Here is an 18,518-nt window from a genome sequence, read left to right on the forward strand (position 1 = left end):
CCAACAAATGGTAGTTTCTAGGTCGACATCGACGAGTAGCTTGGGATTCCCAGGTGGCAGCCTAGAATATATGGGTTGGGATGTCGCCGTTATGCTCCTAGCCTCTTAGGCCTTTTACTATATTTCTATTTAGAATAGCATACCATTGCTTCCGTTGATTGATGAAATGTCAGCTCAGTGACATGGGCTTGTAATACTTTGGTTCTTTTGCTCAGTTATGAGCTTGTATAACTCTTTGAGTCGTAGAGTCACTGTTGTGTTACCAATTCTCACCTTGTAGGCCCTAGAGATCTAGGTGTTTCTTATGCCAGATGCAGATATGGGATTGTCTAGTCCCGACCTCCAAGGTCGCCACTCGGCGGCTCCGGCGGAGTTTCCCCCTCCAATCTTTGCAAGTTCTAGCTCTGTTTTGGTATTTCTCTGTTTCCGCCATGCTCACTTCGAGGAAGCAACGGGAAGTCTTTTATATAGGTTTTTTTTAGGTCAAACGAAGTCCGTGGGTGAAAGAATCAAGTGAATCGGACGGTCGAGGAGGGAAAGAGGGGTGGTGGCGCACCCTCCCTGCATGGGTGCGCCACCAGGCCTCTTTTGGTCATCCTGGCCCATCTCGTGCGGTCCAAGCGCTCCAGATGCTTCTCTTGATGAAATATTAACATCCCCAAAGTACTAGCTCAATTTGACTTTGTTAAGGTCCCTCAAACTTAAAAATACACAAAACATGGTTTTCCTGTCCTGCCGAGTTATAACCCAAATAAAAGGGATCATTCATATATCCCAAAAAATCAGTATAAAATATGAATATAACATCATATATGTTGCAAATATGTGGAAATATGTGTCAACAAACTTCAAGGTTTTACATGCGTTAGTTCTACAGGGAAGAGGTATTTTGCTTCAATGTAGCAAAACCAGAAGAGAGGGAGAAGAAGGTTGCTATTAGACTGACTGAATCGATCCAATCTGATAGTGGGTAACCCCTGGCTCGGAGTTTTGATCCCCGGAGACACCCATCGCCTACCTTTATCAAACCTCCGAGTTTTGTAACTTAAAAAAATATTATGAATCTCCTCATACTGGCTGGCAGATGTGACCAAGCATGGGCTTTTGGGAAATTTTGTGGCCTTCCTCCGGCAGTTGGACGCTTTGGTGCTGCTGAGGGAACGGGTCCCGGCTGTCGAGGCTGGGGTCCTGGGCAGTGTGGGAGACATTGTTCTAGGGATGGGCAGCGTTCGTCGGTGCTTGTCGGATGTCTGATGTGGTTGCGCAAGAGATGCGGTGGTAGCGGATGTAGCACCCGTCTCTGACCGTCGCCTCGTCATGCTCTTGGCGGGGCGTTGAGCTATGATTCGGGCGGTTCAACTTCTTCCCAAATCTGGGGTATGGGGCACACTTTGATCTTGGCTGGACTCGAGCGGCGTGGACAAGCCAGCGCACGATCCATTAGCAGTTGTTGTCTTGATATGTGCATGCGATGTCAGCGATCAGGTTGACGCAGTTGTTTCGGGGTCTTGGTCATGTCGTCTCCTTGGGCTGAAAACACTCGTTGATTTGTTGACGGCGGTGTTGGCGCATGTTCCTCTCTGCGGTCTCATGGCGGTGGCCGGCTTCAGGTTTTGGATGGCACACCAGCAAAAGCCGTGCAGGCCTCGGCCAATGCTGGTGACGACGACGTCTTCGACGTTGTTTTCCTTCTTAGCGGCCCTATAATAACATCCTTCCTGGTAGTGGAATCCCGTCTCCTCGCACAACTTGCACACTTTTCCAGTGGAAGCAAGGCTCTCTTCGTCGAATTTAAAGCTCGTGACCCAAGGGTAGGAAGTGCAAATATGCAACAGCCCAGCGTGTAATGCCCGTCCTGCCCCTGGCGGCGTTCCTTCCCTTCTGGAATCCCCAGCAGACACGTAACCTGAGATTCCAACGACCTTTTGGCTCGTCCACTCTCTGCCCCTCGCTTTCTCGCTCTGCTTTTTCTCGTTACTTTCGCCACCACCACCGCACAATGCCTTTAGCTTTGGTTCCTCCCCCACTTCCCACTTAACTCCTAAGCAAACCCTCCCTTGTCCGCTTATAAATTGCAGCCATCGTCCAAGCCCCAATTCCCTTTTCCCTCTCTCCCAATCTCCCCTCTCAAGAAGGACTTGGCTTCGTTCTTGCAGCAGCACCAGCAACACCATTCTGCTCCTGTTCCAGTTGACCTCGAAACTACCCTGCTCCACCTTTCTAGTTTGAACACCCTTTGATTGCCATAGCCTTGCAACCAAACACCTTTAGTTCCCTGTGCCTTGGAGATTCTGTCTGGGAGTATCATCTCATTACAGAAGCTCTACCAGCTAGTCTTTTCCAGCCAAAACTCTGCTAAAATTCCTGTCAGAAACCTCGTAGTTCAAGCGTCACTCTGTCGAAAACCCTTGCTATACAGGGCGTCACTCTGCCGAATTTTCCAGTCGAAAACCCTTGTTGGACGGGGAGAAGCTCTGTCCGATTTCCGAGTACAAAAGCTTGATTTTCAGGGGAAACTCTGCCGATTTTTATTTGCTTGACCAGCTCTATGCTGATGTTGTTCTATCCTCGGTGTTTATGATAACATCCACCGTCCTCGTTCAGTCCTTCTCCGTCGTCTTCCTCTACTGGTTCTACGTCTTCTCATAATTCCAGCTAAACCGAGAATTCACCTGCTTATTATTGCTGTTAAGATTTTGCTAGCTTAAAAAACCAAGAAATCAAGTCATAAAGCTTTGAGCTGCTGTAAGAAATATGGCCTCCCCCGGCGCGGTGTCTGCCGTCACCTCGTCGTCGCACGGCTCGGGGGCGACACGGGCGCTCACGGAGGAGAGGAAGCGGAAGCGCAAGGAGTCGAACCGGCTTTCGGCGCAGCGGTCGCGCGCGCGCAAGCAGCAGCAGGTGGACGAGCTGGAGGCTCAGGTGGCCGCGCTACGCGCCCGCAACGGCGCCATGGCCGCAGCGGCGAACGAGGCCGCGCGGCGGTACGCGGCCATCGAGGCCGAGAACGAGCTCCTTCGCGCGCGGACGCTCGAACTCACCGCGCGCTGGGAGTCCCTCGCTGAACTGATCCAGTACATGGACGCGGCCGCAGCCTCCTTCAACCCCTTCGCAGGCGTCAACGGTGCAGTCTTGCCCCAGCCGCCGCTCCTCGACACAGCCATGTATGGCAACTTCTACTACTAAGATGATCGCATCACGATCACATCATGCTGGCTCCTAGCTCTCTATGTTGTATATATGTGCTTGTGCTTTCCTAGCGTTATTGGGTGGGCAAAGAAAGTGGGGACTGTGTGTCGTGTGACTTTATAGTGTGACATGGACGTCAACGACAACATATGTGGTTAATTGGATGCCCTTGTTGGACAAGCAACTCCATGTACGTGTATCTCTTTTTTTTCTATAAAGCTGTTATCACATCTCGCATCATATCGTATCATATCATATCTCATAGAGAACAAGAACTAACTCCGAGAAAATGATGGATGGACGGCCGCAAGTTGTGTGATAGAGCTCCTCACCAAAGGGTGTAATATATGCGATACGGCTGACAAGGCCTAGTAGGCCCACCTACCACGTATTCACAAAAAATTGACAGGAATTTGGTTCGAACACTTCAATGATTACGCCTATCGAAATTTGCATTTCTCCTACAAGTAGGAGCTTGACTGCATCACGGATGCTGAAATTTGTTGAACTTTGTATCTGTTGTAAAGGATGAGAGAGAAATAGAAAAATGTTAGACAATGTAAAATGCTTGGAACGAGGCCAGCCATGATAAACCTCCCCTATGTATTGAAGAATCGAAACGATTCGTTTGCAGCTACATGTGGCTGATCCCCAACTTAAAGGACAACTATGTGGAAGCTCTAATTAAAGGGAAGCAATCAGTAGCCGATGAGGGAGTCTCTCCTACCCCGTGCCCTAAGAAAAAGTCCTCTGACAAGCCTCATGTATGATAGGTCAAGTTGATCGTCGATGGTTCCATTCGAGCTGAAGATCACACTGCTGGGGTGGGGACGGTGCTACGTAGTGATGTTGGTGATCCGATCTTTTTCATCATGTCAGCTTCCTGAATGAATTCGGGGGTACAATGGAGGCTCAATTTCTAGCTCCTGTGGAATTCTTTAGAGTTGGCTCTTCATCGTTCTCACTTGCCTATCATCATGGAGACAGATTGTTCTCTGCTCGATCGTGGAAGTCACTAGATCTGCAATGAGGAATATATAGAACCTCCTCCTTCATTAAGTTTCTGAAATTATGAACAACTTGGATACTTAATTAGAACAGAGGGTGTATTTTCTGTCAAAATGGAATGTTGTTAGGTTAGGGTTACCAATATCTAGAAAATTTTGCTGTGATACAACAGCTGTAAAGGCATGTACAATGGGATGATATCAGTCTTCCCTTACTCTTGCCACATAGAATTTTTGGTTAGTTGGAGGAGGGAAAATGAAGAAAGAAAAGGTTGTCTTCCTTTAGCCTAAAGGGATAATCTCTTATGAAATAAGAGAAGGCTATTTTCCTCATTGTATGACTTATCTTTCCTTAGCCATACAATTTCCTACTAAAAATAATTAATTTTTATTTGTTGTAAGGGATGACAATAAGAGATAATGCATTGCACCCCTAAGAGAAGACATGTCTTCTTAGATGACGTGGACTACCAAGAGAAGACATGTCTTTCGTACATTGTACATGCCCTAACTTGTTTACGGTCTGGGTCTGGAAAAGCTTTTCACTTGCTGGAACTGTAACCCACACCTAATAAAGTTCCTATTTTTTCTGCAAATTTACAGTCCCCGCAACTAAATATAAACCGTTTATTTTTATGGATCCAGCGGGTTGTACTAACTCATACTAGTGTCTAAAACCTGCGTGGTATGAATTATACTAGTGTCTCGAACCGAAATATAGTCATGCATGCATGGTCAGAGTCGGAAGGGTCTACAACCGCATGAAACAAATCCCGTTAAAAGTGGGATTCCTTGTAAATTCTCCAACCAGTTTTTTTGAACTGAAATCCTGCAACAATTGCATGCATGCATCGCCGCCTGCCATCGCCTGGTCATTTTCCCGGCACGCTGGTGGTACAAACTGATGAGATGGAAAACATTAGAGAATGGAAACGGGCGAAGAGACAGGCGACGCGAGTGGCGATGGCCGGACGCCGCGCCGGTCGGGCGTCCCCGGCGTCGACCGTCGGGATCTCGGCCCCGCTGCGCCGCCCGGCGTGTCGTCCGCGGCCCCCGGCTCCGCTCCCCTGACTGGTAAGTTCTGGTCCCTCTCTGCTTCCGCTGTGGAGGAGGGTGAGGTGGCTCCTGCCTCGGAAGGCTCGGAGGGGGAGGCGTCGGATCCCGACCAAGAAGCTCTCCGTTGCGGCCGGCCGGCCGCCGCCACCCTCGAGGATTTCATCCGGCGGGCTCAGGAGCTCGGGGGCTCCCTGCAGTCTGCGCAGCGTTCGTCCTTCGCCCCGGGCGGCAAAGGATCGCGCTTTCGGGGCTCGGCCCGGCGGCGCCGCCGCGGTTCCGAGGCTCGGGTCGGAGGCTGCGGTGCAGATCTGCCACCGCATCTTCTGGACTGGTTGGCACTGCCATCCCGCCGGACTCGTCAGGGCCTCTGGACTGGCCTCCCCTGGTCCATGGCGGCAGCAGCTCTGTCCCTGGCCCGCGGCCTGGGGGCGGCGCACAGGTTTGGGCCTCGCCGGCCTTGCATCCATCCGGGGTCGCCGCGCATGGTGAGGCCTCGCCGCCGGCAACGCCTCCGACGACCGACGGTGGCCCGCGCCGGCTGGATCTGGGAGATCCTCTATTTTCGAATCTGGTGGGCCCAGGCGACGGCGTGCGGGAGGGGCCCGCGGCCGAGGCGCGGGACGCTGACTGGGTCGTCTCCACGCCGACGGGCCTTGAAGGCGGGTCCATCCTCCACTTGGGCTGTGAGGTGGCCTCGGCCTTTCCCCCTGGCCCACGGCCTGGCCTTGCGGCCCAGTGCCTCGGCCCAGCCCGCTGGCGCCGTTTTCGTTGGCTTTGGATGCCCAAAGGCAGCTCAGATCCCGCATTAGGGTTTCGTGCTAGATCGACAGAAGTTAGACAACGCCTCTCCGACCCAACCGCGCCGCGTCACCGCCTCCTCCGCCCAACCCCTGCTCCGCCGCGGCTCATCCGCTCCTACGCGGCGACGGTCATGGCGGGCGGCTACGATGATGGAAGGAAGCGGCGCTTCGAGGAGGGTGGACGACGCGATGGTGAGGCGTTTGGCGGTGGCGGCGGCCGCCGCAACGATGGTTTTCGCCAAGATGGTGGCGGCGCTGGTCGCCGCGACGGCGGGGGGCGCCAAGATGGTGGCGGCCGCCACGACGGCGGTGGTCGCCAGGATGGTGGTGGTCGCCAAGATGGCGCTGGCCGCCAGGATGGGGGCGGCAGGTTCGACGGGGGCGGTCGCCTCGACGGTGGCGGCTCCTTCCGCTCCTACGACGGCGCTCCTCTCGATGCCGGCGGCTCCCGGTTCCAAGACGAGGATCTCCCCTACCGCGACCAAGAGCGAGGCCGGGGCTTCGACTACGGGCCCCCGCCTCCGTGGTGGGAGGAACAGCGCCGGAGGGATGAGGCGCTTGCCAACCGTCGCATGGACGGGCGCCGGCAAGGGGCGGCGAGCGCTCCGGTGTCTGCTGGTCGTGGCGACCGCGGCCGGGCGGGGCCAACGTGCCCAACACAAGAACAAGGCCAAGAAGCCCCGGGCGAGGGCGGCCAGCAACGAAGCTAAAGGGAAAGCCAAGCAAAACCCGCCGCCCGGACGGGGGCTCCGGCGGCGGGGGAATGTTTCAAGTGTGGAAGGGAAGGACACTATCAGTCGGATTGCACCTTCGACCCCCTCTGCGTCGTTTGTAGCGGCGAAGGACACTCTTCGGCCAACTGCCCGTCGAGGGGGAAGGGGCTCCGTCTCCAGACCATGGGTCATGCCATCACTGGCGGAGGGTTCTACAACATTGATGTCGAACCGCTCCGCGCGGGGCTGGGCAATGGGGAAGTCTTTGCTGCCATCATCAAGTTCAACTCGACGCCCCTGACCGAGACGCAGCTCTTCGATGAACCGAAGCATCTTGTCGACGATCTTTGGGACCGGCAAGTGCAGCGGCTCTCCGACTCCGAGTTCTCCGTGGTTTTCCCTACTAGGCGAGACCATGCGTTTGAGCACCGGGAGTGGGAAGCTCCACCTCCCCCTCAGCAAGACTGACACTGAGATCCGCGAGGCCTTCCTTGCACCTAAACCGAGCTTGGTTCTCCCCTCCACTTGGGTGCGCTTGACAGGGGTCCCGGAGGATCTCATGACCAAGGACCGGCTCATGGCAGGGTTTACCATGATTGGGAGGCCGATTGATGTTGACGAACTTTCTATCCAGAAACGCGACAGGGAGCCTATCCGTATGCGCTTCCATTGCCGCTTTCCTGATCGCATCAAGGGCTCCGTGCAGGTTTTCGTGAATGGCGAGGGGTACATGGTGGGGGTCCAAGCGGAAGCTCCTCCTCGTGGTACTCCGGGTGGTGGCTCAGGGGGGCCTCCACCGCCACCCAATGACACCCTTGACGATGAAGACTCCGATGACATCCCGTCGGATAGCGAGTGGAACAAGCACCGCCGCAGCCAGGATAAGCACAAGGACGCGGCCAAGGACAAGGGAGGTGCCTCGGGGCCTTCCTCTTCCTCCCACCAGGTGGCGGCGCTCGGCATGCTGGGGCTGCCTACCGCCCCCGCCTCGCCCCTCATCGCCCCCGGGCTGAACCAATATGGCTCCAACCTGATCGCTGCCCCGGATGCCCCCACCCTCTCCCTCCTCGAGCCAGCCAGGGGCAAGCTGCTCGTGCATCTTGTTCAGGCGGGCGTGGAAGGGTCCACCCCGCTTGAGGACATCTCCATGGACTCCGCCGACCCCGACTCGCAGCTCACCGACCCGGCGCCCTCGTGGGTTGATGACAGCCAGCAGGCAGAGGGTCCGCCTGCCAAGCTGGCCAGGCTCTCGCCGGCCAAGGGCATGACCGCTGGGGAGGACGTGGAGGTGCTGGACGCCTCGGATGATGACGATCTGCCGCGGCCTGGGGAGGACGCCGCCCGCAAGAACCTGCTTCAGGAGATGTCTCAAGCTACCCCGCTGGTGCAAGCTCGCCGCTCCAAGGCCGTCTACTCCAAGCGGGCGACTCCCTCGTCGGCGGTGAGGAAGAGCGCGCGGTCCCAGGGCGTGGCGGCCGGCACTTCGGCCCTCGTCCGTGCGCAACGGCTCACGGCGGAGAAGAATCTGGAGGGCAAGACCTGCACCGACACCGCCGCGAACAAAGGTAATGACTTCGCAATCCTAGACCTGCTCCCTGATGATCATCTTTCCTCGGTTGTGCGAGATAGCTGCTTAGTTTTCTCTCCTACGTTGGGCTGCCCGGGGGAGGCCTTGTCCATCATAAGGGCAAAAGAAAAGGTTCAAGCTGCTCTGGCGGAGACCTCTCGCCGTCTTGAGCAGGAAGCCGCTGCTGCTAAGGCGGTGGCAGCAGCCTGCGCTTCGGTTGAAGCTCCTAGGGCGGAGCTTGCCGTCGCTGCTGCTAATGCTCCTAGGGTGGAGCGTGTCGAGGGCGACGAGCTTCCCAGGGTGGAGCGCGCCGAGGGCGAGGAGCCACCCACGGGTGGGGTCGGACCGCCTGGTGAGCTGGGCGGCCCTGGAGCCGGGGCCCAGGCTCCCGTTTCCGTGGATCCCGCGTCTCCTCCTCCGCGGAGCCGCCCTAACCGTTCGTGTGTTAAGGTCCCTGCTCTTGCTGTCTCCAAGAGACAGTACAAGAAACGAGCCGCCAAATGAGAGCCCTCATCTACAACATTCGGGGGTTTGGGGCACAAGGGCGTCGCTCCCAACTCCGCGACTACATGCAACGTGACAACATTGACATTCTAGGTCTCCAAGAGACGGTCCGACAAGATTTCTCGGACTCGGAACTTCGGAGCCTGGAATGCGGTGGTCAATTCTGCTGGAACTGGCTGCCGGCCACAGGGCAATCCGGGGGGATGCTCCTAGGGTTCGAGAGATGTCCGCCGAGGTAGGGACCTGGAGGAAGGGGAGGTTCTTCATTAGCGCCGACCTCTTCCATCGCAGCCGGAAGGTCAAGTGGACCTTCATCCTTGTCTATGGCCCGGCTGATCACTCCAGAACGAGGGAGTTCTTGGAGGAGCTTTCTTCCGAGGTGGCGAGCTGTAGGCTCCCTCTCGTAATTGGGGGTGATTTCAATCTCATTCGTGGGCCAGGGGACAAGAGTAATGACAATATCAATTGGCCAAGGGTGCGCCAATTTAACGATGTCATTGCGAATCTCTGCCTTAGGGAGCTCCACAGGACTGGGTCCAGGTTCACCTGGACCAACAAGCAGCTCTCGCCCATCCGCTCGGTCCTGGACAGGGTTTTCGTCTCCACCTCTTGGGAGACGCTATTCCCTCGTGCTGCTCTCGACGGCGGTCACTCGAGTGGGTTCCGACCATAACCCCCTCCTCCTCGACGACGGCGAAGAAGGGATTCGTCGGCCGGCGAGGTTCTTCTTCCAATCTTGGTGGCTGAGGGTAGCCGGCTTCGAACAGATGGTCAAGGATAAGCTAATCCTCTGCATTCAGGAGAGGGGCCCTCATAGATGCAGCATTGACCTCTGGCAGTGTATCGCGAGGTGCCTCCGCCAACACCTCCGCGGGTGGGGAGCCAATTTGGGCAAACTGAAGAGGGAGGCAAGGGATAACCTCCTCTCACAGCTCAAGGAGTTGGACGGTCTGGCTGATTCCTCCGGCCTCGACGAGGAAGGCTGGGCTCTCCGTTATTTCCTTGAGGATCAGCTTGTCCACCTGGACGGCGTAGAGGAAGAATACTGGAGGCAGCGCAGCAGACTCCAATGGACTCTCAAAGGAGACTCTTGCACGGCCTTCTTCCAAGCCTTCTCCAACGGTAGGCGCAGGAAGTGCCTCATCCCTCGCCTGTTGACCGATGACGGGGAGATCTCGGAACAGCCCGAGTTAATGAGGCATGTCTACCAATTCTATCAGGGGCTTATGGGCGCCGGCGGGGAGGAAAGGGCTTTCTCCCTAGCCCGGGACCTCCGGCCTCCCGCCCGGAGGATTTCAGAAGAGGAGAACAGGAGTTTGGAACTTACTTTCACTCCGGATGAGGCTGGACGAGGTGCTCGCGGGCATGAAGCCGGACTCAGCACCGGGGCCTGATGGGTTGCCGGTCCTCTTCTTCAAGAAATTCCGGGACATACTGAAAGGCCCCATTCTCCAGATCCTTAATTATTTCGCCCTAGGGAGGGTCAACATTGCTCGTCTTAACTTTGGAGTCATCTCTCTTATCCCGAAAGTTCAAGGAGCAGACACCATCAAGCAGTTTAGGCCTATTGCTCTTATCAACGTTATTTTTAAATTCATTGCCAAGGCTTACGCTACCCGACTCGCCCCCTTGCGCATAGGACCATTGACCGCAGCCAATCGGCCTTCATCAAAGGGAGGTGCCCGCACGAGGGTGTGCTCGCCCTCCACGAGATCGCCCATGAGTTGAGGGTTAAGAAACTCAAGGGCCTACTCCTCAAGCTTGACTTCGAGAAAGCCTTTGATCGAGTCAGCTGGGATTTCCTTCGTGAAGTTCTCGCTGAGAAAGGGCTTCTCCCCCATGATTGTTCATCGGCTTATGCGGCTGGTCTCGGGTGGCCATACTTGCGGTCAACGTGAATGGGGTTATTGGGGAGAACTTCCGGAACGCTCGGGGTGTGAGACAAGGGGACCCTCTCTCCCCGATCCTGTTCGACTTCATGGTGGATTCCCTGGCGGCTATCATCGCCAGAGCCACCAGCTCTGGGCATCTCAAGGGTGTGGTGCCTCACCTAATCCCTGGGGGGATAACCCATCTTCAATATGCGGATGACACCTTGATTCTGATCGAACCTTCTGATGCCGGGTTGGCCAATCTTAAGTTCCTGCTGCTCTGCTTTGAGAACATGTCAGGCCTTAAGATCAACTTCGCTAAGAGCGAAGCCGTCGTGACTGGGGTCGACGATCTGGAGCGTCAAAGAGTGGCTGACGCTCTTAACTGCAGGCTGGGGAGCCTGCCGTTTCACTACCTCGGCCTTCCTGTCAGCGACCGCCCCCTCTCGGTGGCTGACCGGAACTTCCTTATCGAGAAGGTTGGCCACGGGGTAGAGCCACGGCAAGGTCTTTTCCTTGCTGCCGCTGGTAGGCTGGAGCTCACCAACTCTTGCCTTTCCAGCCTACCGCTCTTTGCTATGGGTCTTTATTTGCTGCATGACACGACCCACGCTGTAATGGACAAACACCGCTCCCGCTTCTTTTGGGAAGGAGCGGGTCCCAAGCGGAAGTACCACATGGTGGACTGGGCCACGGTGTGCATACCTCGGGCGTTTGGAGGATTGGGGATCCTCAACACCAAGTTCATGAACATCGCCCTCATGTTGAAATGGATTTGGAAGATCTATCAAAACGAGGAAGGCCTATGGGCGGACCTTCTTCGGGCCAAGTACACGGGGGACCACGACCTTTTCTCCCCGGCAGTTCCCACCAAAGGATCACGGTTACGGAACGCCATCCGGAAGATCAAATGGTACTTCAAGTTGGGAGCGAAGCACCGGGTTCGCAGTGGGCGGAGGACCTACTTCGGCTGGATTGGTGGACGGGCACGGGGCCCCTTCGCTTTACCTTCCCTCGTCTTTTCGCATGCTTGCGACAACCATTTTGCGGCCAGTGGAAGGGGTTAGGTCCAATGATGGCTGGACGATTCGCTTCGAGCGCACCTTTGGCCTTGCTTGAGAGGGTCGAGTGGGACAACCTCCGTAGGATCTTCGACCTATCGCCCGCCGCCGAGGCGCGGATGTGGTCGGATGGGCACTTGGAGCCTTCCGGAGAGTACTCCACCTCCTCGATGTACTCCAAAGCTGTCCCGGAGCGGGACGATTACGCACTTCAAGGATATTTGGCGCACTAGGGTACCTCCAAAAATCCGAGTCTTCCTCTGGCAGCTAGTCCGGGGGAGGCTCCCCTCCGAGGATCAACTTGTCAAGCGGCACGGGCCATCGAACGGGCGATGTGCCTTATGTGGTGAATGGGAAACTTGTGACCACATTTTCTTCACTTGCCACATGGCCGTCTTCATGTGGGCAGGAATCGGGGAGCTCCTCTCCTGCTCATGGAACCCGGCGAGGGCTGCGGACTTTGTCGCCATTGCCAACGGCTCTGTCGGGTAGACTCCGTAGGATAGCTTGGTTTACTTTCGCTGCGCAATGTTGGGCGCTCGGAACATTCGCAACAAGCTAGCCATCGAGGGCTCTCTCATCTCCAGCCCGGCCGACGCCATCTTCAAAATGTCTATCTACATGCGGAGCTGGAGGGTGCCGGTCGGACGGAGGGACCGACCACTTGTTGGACGCGGCGCTGGACGAGCTTAGGAGGCTACATGCGCGGATTCGGGATGAAGGACGCGGACGCCGTTGACGTCTTCATGCCGCTCTTCGTTCTTTAGTCTCCTTGCATCTTTGTGCTTGTATCTTTGTGCTTGTATTAGGCACCAGACTTGGCGTATTTGTACTATGTTATCAGCACTTTGAGGTACCAGTTTGTGGTGTGAGTTGTATCGCTACTATGTGGTTGCCGTGATGGCTTTATATATAAAGCCGGGCTTAGGGCCTTCCGTTTACAAACTGATGAGATCTTGCCATGTTGGCTATAAAGCCTAGAACTAAATACGAGTGCATCACCATTGTTTTAGAAGAATGGCCAAGCCCAAGCAAGTTCCGTTGGCCATGAGGGCATCTCCAACGCACTGACCCAAACGGACGTCCCTTTCGGGTCGTTTGGGTCGTCGCGCGGACACGCGGATGTCACCCGGACACCCACACACGTCCGGCTACATTTTTAATCCCCAACGCACATACGACCCAAACTCAAAAGTAGACCAAACAGAGGCAGAGGCCGGGCAACGGTGTGGGCGCGGCGCGGCCAGCGACGGCGTGGGCGTGGCGCAGCCGGCGACGGCGTGGGCGCGGCGCGGCCGGCGAGCCCCGCGCGAGCCCCTGCTGTCCTCCTTTTGCTTGCAAATAGTACTAGTACTAGTACTAGTCGTGCAGAGCTCCAGCCCCGGCGTGGTGACCAGCTGCTCCTAGGCCACGCACGAGCAAGAGGAACGACCCCAAGCTCGCGCTGGAGTTGGAGAGGAGCACGGCGGTCGGGCACGGCCGGGGACAGTCCGCAGCAGCGCGCGTCCTCCCTGCCCAAGCCCGCGAATGCCCGACGTGGCCGGCGCCGCCCCTTTCCGTCCGCCCGTGCCCGCGCGTGCCCGCTCGTGGCCGACGCGGCCGGCGTCGAGCGCGCACGGCCAGCTCCGCCCCGCCCGTGGCCGACGCGGCCGGCGTCGAGGCGCGCACGGCCAGCTCCGCCACGGCTCGTGCGTTCCCCGCCCGTGCCTCGCGCGGCCGGCTCCGCCACTGCCCGTGCGTGCACCGCTCGAGGCCGCCGTTGGCGGGCAGCGGGGCGAGGCGAGAGGCGCGACCGGCGTGCGGGTGCCGGCGCGGCCGGTGCGCGCGGTGCCGTGACTCGCGCGGCCGGTGCCCGCGGCGGCCTGGAGGCGCTCGCGTGGCCGGCGGCGGCGAGGCTCGCGGCGGCGGCGCCCACGGCGGCGTGGAGGCGCTCGCGCGGCCAGCGGCGGCGAGGCTCGCGGCGGCCCGTGCTCGCGGCGGCCCTGCTCGCGGCGGCGGCGTGGAGTCGCCCGGCGACCCCGCTCGCGGCGGCGGCGTGGAGGCGCCCGGCGGCTCGTGCTCGCGGCGGCCCCTGCTCGCGGCGGCGGCGGCGTGGAGGCGCCCGGCGGCTCGTGCTCGCAGCGGTGGGGCGTGGCTGTCCTTGCCTCGCCGGAGGCCGACGCCGGAATGCCACTCCGAAGGAGAGATGGGTAGGTGGGAGAAAGAGACACACGCCAAGTGGGGTTGGGGGCGGACACAGCGGATAAGAACGGACGCGCGGACACGTCCGGCACCACGCAAATAGCTCTTAAATTTAGGCCGGCTTTGGGTCGTGGCGGACCGCGCGGGCTGTCCGTTTTGCATTTGGGTCCGCGCGTTGGGTCATGTTTTTACCCAAACGGACGCGCGGGCTGTCCGTTTTGCGTTTTGCGTCCCCGCGTTGGAGATGCCCTGAGCCCATGATTTTTTCCATCGTCCGGAGTGGCCGGCTGGTAGCCATGCTCACATGAATTCCATCGATCTGGCTCTGATGTTGTGGTCATGATCGGTAGGGAGAGACAAATTTAGAAGGTAATCCTCCGAAAATAACATGGCAATAAAAAACTGAGATCTTGTTGCCAAATATTTAAAGCTAAATGAATGGAATATTTAGTGGATATAGTGCTTCAATAAATGATTTTCTACTTAAAAAGTCCACATTGCCCCTATAAATCAATGGCTAGATTTTAATTCATACCTCTCACCTCTGGTGAGCAGTAAAAGGTACCGTAAAATAGCCAAAATAAAACAAGCAATATCTAGGAAGAAATCTAGCTTCTATCTAGGGACAAAGACAAGTAAAACATACATAATTCAGTGCAACTCCAAATGCATGCTACGAAAAGTTGCGTTCTAGAAGAAAAAACTTTAAAGAGAACAATCAGGTTAGGGTAAGTCACTATCTAGCAAATCTTTTAGAATAGAACATCGTACTGTAATTTGGTTAGGTTCTCGATTTGAAGAAGCTCTTGGAACTCGATTGCCCTGTAACACACGTACTTAATAAAGTTCCTATGTTCCCCGCAAAAAAAGGTAAAACAAGCGACATCTACGTAGATAATCTATATATCTTCTGTTTAGTGACAAAGAGACACAAAACTTCAATAATTTAATGCAAAGCCAAATGCAAACTAAAAGCAAGAAAGTTGTGTTCTAGAAGAAAAAAAAACTTACGGGCACAACTAGGCTATTAGGAAGCAATATCATATCTTGCAACCACTATAGCCTCCAAAAGGATCTAGCAAATTTGATCAATACTGATTTCTGAACATTGTGCTTGTCCAACATTCTTTTTCTACGAAGTGTGCAACCTCTAAATTTATTTTCCAAACGATGAAATATGGGTAACACAACAAACTTAAGCCACATGACATGTTGGATATTACTCACAAGGACTCTATATAAACCTTGAGAGTCTATGACAAACACATAGATTGTGCAAAATATTCTTTTCTAACGTTGGTGGGGCATCACGAGTTCATTGGAAAGCTGCGGATCATTTCCAAAGCGGGCCGTGTTAGAAATGGGTGGTGTCATACTGTTGATGATGCTTGTGGGTCTCCTCTCTAAGAAAAACTGTTGATGACGCTATGGTAAGTTAAGTGGACACACTAAAGGCTCGCTGATGTCGGCGTGCTGTCATACTTAGCTTTTGATAATGCGGAAAAGGCTAATGATGTGGTCATGGTAGATGGATGGCTAATCCACATAATTATTCTTGATTTCTAGATGGAATCATTTCTAATTGGTAAATACTCCTAGGTATAAGCTACACTCTCTGGTCTATGCTAATCTCAGCGATTATTCTTTCAAAAACAATAAAATCCCAACTTCGTCGCAGTAAATAGTACTACACATGGATCTCAATTCTCAAGCCATAGATGTTTAGGTGCATATGGAATCCCAAAATGTGAGATCTGCATTGTTATTTCTGAGCCCACGTGACAGTGACACACAACCAATAATACATGTAAAAGGGTTGCTGTCATGCATACTCGTACGCAACCGATGAAACTAACCTCTTATTTTAACCACTTTGGCATCTCCAATGAGGTGGCTACTCGAATCAGCACACAGATGTGTTGACGTACGTTAGATTCCCAGCATATGCTGGCCACCACCCTTGTTAATTATTAATACGCTTAATGCAGGCAATGTGGACTTGTCACACAGCACACGAAAACAAGAGCCACCCCTTTTGATCTCGTTGAATATATTGTGTACGTGTATATTGTGTACTCGGCTCACCTCCTAATTCCTTGTATAGTTGAGGTAGAGGCCCGCATCATGTAACCATATATACGTGCCAAGGTGCACCGATCAATGTATTCCGCTTGCACCAAAACTCTAGTCTTCTACATGGCATCAGATTCCTCCCACGATTCCTAACCTAGCCGCCGCCGCCGCGCCTTCCCCGCACCGCCGCTGCCGCCCCCTCAAGCCGCCGTCGCCGCGCTCTCCCCTGCGCTGCCGCCGCCGTCTACCCTCGAGTCGCCGCCCCACCGCGCGCCTCTTCGCCTCCACGCCGCCATGCAATCCCTTTCCTCCTCCATCTCCTCCGGCAGCAACCCCTTTGCTGGGCCGGACATGTCCCTCATCCGCGACCTCAACATCGCCGATCGCGTCCCGGTAACTTTCAGCCAGACCTCCGCGTCCTACTCTCCTTGGAAGCGGTACTTCTCCCTCGTTTTTCGCGAGTTTCTTCTTCACAGCCACGTCGACGGCTCCGTGGACTCCCGTCTCATGGTCAACGACGAGTGGATGATCATCGACGCCACCATAATCCGTTGGTTCTACCTCACCATCTCCACCGACCTCTTCCACACGGTGGTAGCCGACGAGGATGACGCCCGCGCCGTATGGACCAAGCTCAACGGTCTCTTCACCGACAACAAGCTTCAGCGCAAGGTTCTCCTTCATGGCAAGTTCTACGGCTGCCACCAGCTCGACTCCTCCATCGACGACTACTGCATGCGCCTCAAAAAGATTGCGGACGAGCTCCGCGATCTCGGCGAGCCCATCGGCGACGAGCTTCTCATCACCACCTTCACCGCCGGCCTGCACGAGGACTATGGGAACCCCGCCTCCAACCTCACCCTCCTCCCGGACCCCACCTTCCCCAAGGTCGTGGCGTACCTCAAGCTCGAGGAGCGCCGGTTGCAGATGGTGCGGTCTCGCGCGACGCACACCGCCCTCACCACCGGCACCCGCGCTGGACCGGCGCATCCCGTCGCTCGCCCTCCGCTCGGCTTCCCCCACCCGCCGGCCTACCAGCAGGCGCCGCCGCCGCCACCGGCTCAACTCGCCAACACCAACAATCGTCGCCGCGGGGGTCGTCGCCGCGGTCGCCAGCAGCAGCAACAGCAGCAGGACAGTGATTCAGTGACATTACAACAGCATGGCACACTGTGCCATGACCTCCCATCCACCCTACACTTTCCATCTAACGGTTGTAATCAAGCGATCAGAAAATTTTGCTAAATTTGTCTTTTTTGATGCGTCCAAAATACAAAGTATTTTTGATTGAAACTTTCCGTACTTACAACATGATTCGTTGGCAACGTGCACATTTTTTGTTTTGAATTTTTTGATGATTTTTAAAAAATATATATTAAAAATCATCAAAAAATTCAAAACAAAAAATATACGTATTGCCAACGAATCATGTTGTGAGTACGGAAAGTTTCAATCGAAAATACTTTGTATTTTAGGCGCAGCAAAAAAATCAAATTTAGCACAAAAAAATCGATCGCTTGATTGCAGGCGTTAGATGGAAATTGTAGGGTGGATGGGAGATCATGGCAGAGCGTGCCATGCTGTTGTAATGTCACTGAATCCCTGTCCGCAGCAGCAACCCCCAGCACAGCAGCCGTCCACGGGTGGCGCTACCCGTCCGCAGCAGCCGTACTTCCAGCCGGCCCCATGGTACGCCGGGCAGAACCCTTGGACCGGCGTCGTGCATGCATACTCCATGCCGGTCCCCCGCGCGCCCGCCCCTGGTGTCCTCCGCCCGCGGCCACCCTCACACCAGACGTTCTTCGCCGCGCCGCAGCCGTACGTGCCTCCCTACGGCCCCTACGCGTTCGGGCCGCCGTCGCAGCCAGGCGGGCTGCCACCGCTGCCCCCGACGCCTCCCGCGCCCTGGGATCCGGCTCTCATAGCCGCGCTGCACGCTGCTCCAACACCGTCCGCGTATGCTGGAGGCGGCGACTGGCACATGGACACAGGCGCCTCCGCTCATATGGCTGCCCACCCCGGTACTCTCCATACCTCCCGCCCCGTCACCACTTCCACTCGCATCACCGTCGGAGACGGCTCCTCTCTTCCCATCACTCATATAGGCCATGCATCTTTTCCATCTACGTCCACCCCACCACTTTCTTTGTCTAATGTCTTAATTTCACCTAACCTCATCAAAAATCTTGTCTTTGTTAAACAATTTACACGTGAGTTTGACGTGTTTGGTTTCTCTGTCAAGGATTCCCGAACCTGGATGGTGCTCCTCCGATGTGACAGTCCCGACGACCTCTACCCAGTGCACTCCTCGCCCTCCACATCCGCCGCCCCCGTCGCCCTCACCACCGGTGTGGACCTCTGGCACGCTCGCTTGGGTCATCCCAACCCCGTCGCCCTTCGTCATATTCTTAGGAGTTTTTCCTTCACGTGTAATAAGATCGCTGATCATTCTTGTCATGCGTGTCGTCTTGGCAAACATACTAGGCTTTTGTTTCA

The 18,518-nt window shown here is 55.7% G+C and overlaps 1 protein-coding gene across 1 annotated transcript; it reads left to right on the plus strand.

Annotated features, from left to right (window-relative positions):
- Window positions 1-2,106: 2,106 nt before the first annotated feature.
- Window positions 2,107-3,429, plus strand: LOC124665474 (bZIP transcription factor 44-like). Its single transcript, XM_047202884.1, has one exon. It carries the CDS (start codon window positions 2,755-2,757, stop codon window positions 3,184-3,186), a length of 432 nt encoding a protein of 143 aa, XP_047058840.1. The 5' UTR covers window positions 2,107-2,754; the 3' UTR covers window positions 3,187-3,429.
- Window positions 3,430-18,518: the final 15,089 nt, after the last annotated feature.

Source organism: Lolium rigidum, chromosome 6, assembly GCF_022539505.1.
Source record: "Lolium rigidum isolate FL_2022 chromosome 6, APGP_CSIRO_Lrig_0.1, whole genome shotgun sequence".
Taxonomy (NCBI): domain Eukaryota; kingdom Viridiplantae; phylum Streptophyta; class Magnoliopsida; order Poales; family Poaceae; genus Lolium; species Lolium rigidum.

Excerpts from the sequence above, each read along its gene's own strand:
- LOC124665474 (XM_047202884.1), top strand. The coding sequence starts at position 2,755 with ATGGCCTCCCCCGGCGCGGTGTCTGCCGTCACCTCGTCGTCGCACGGC.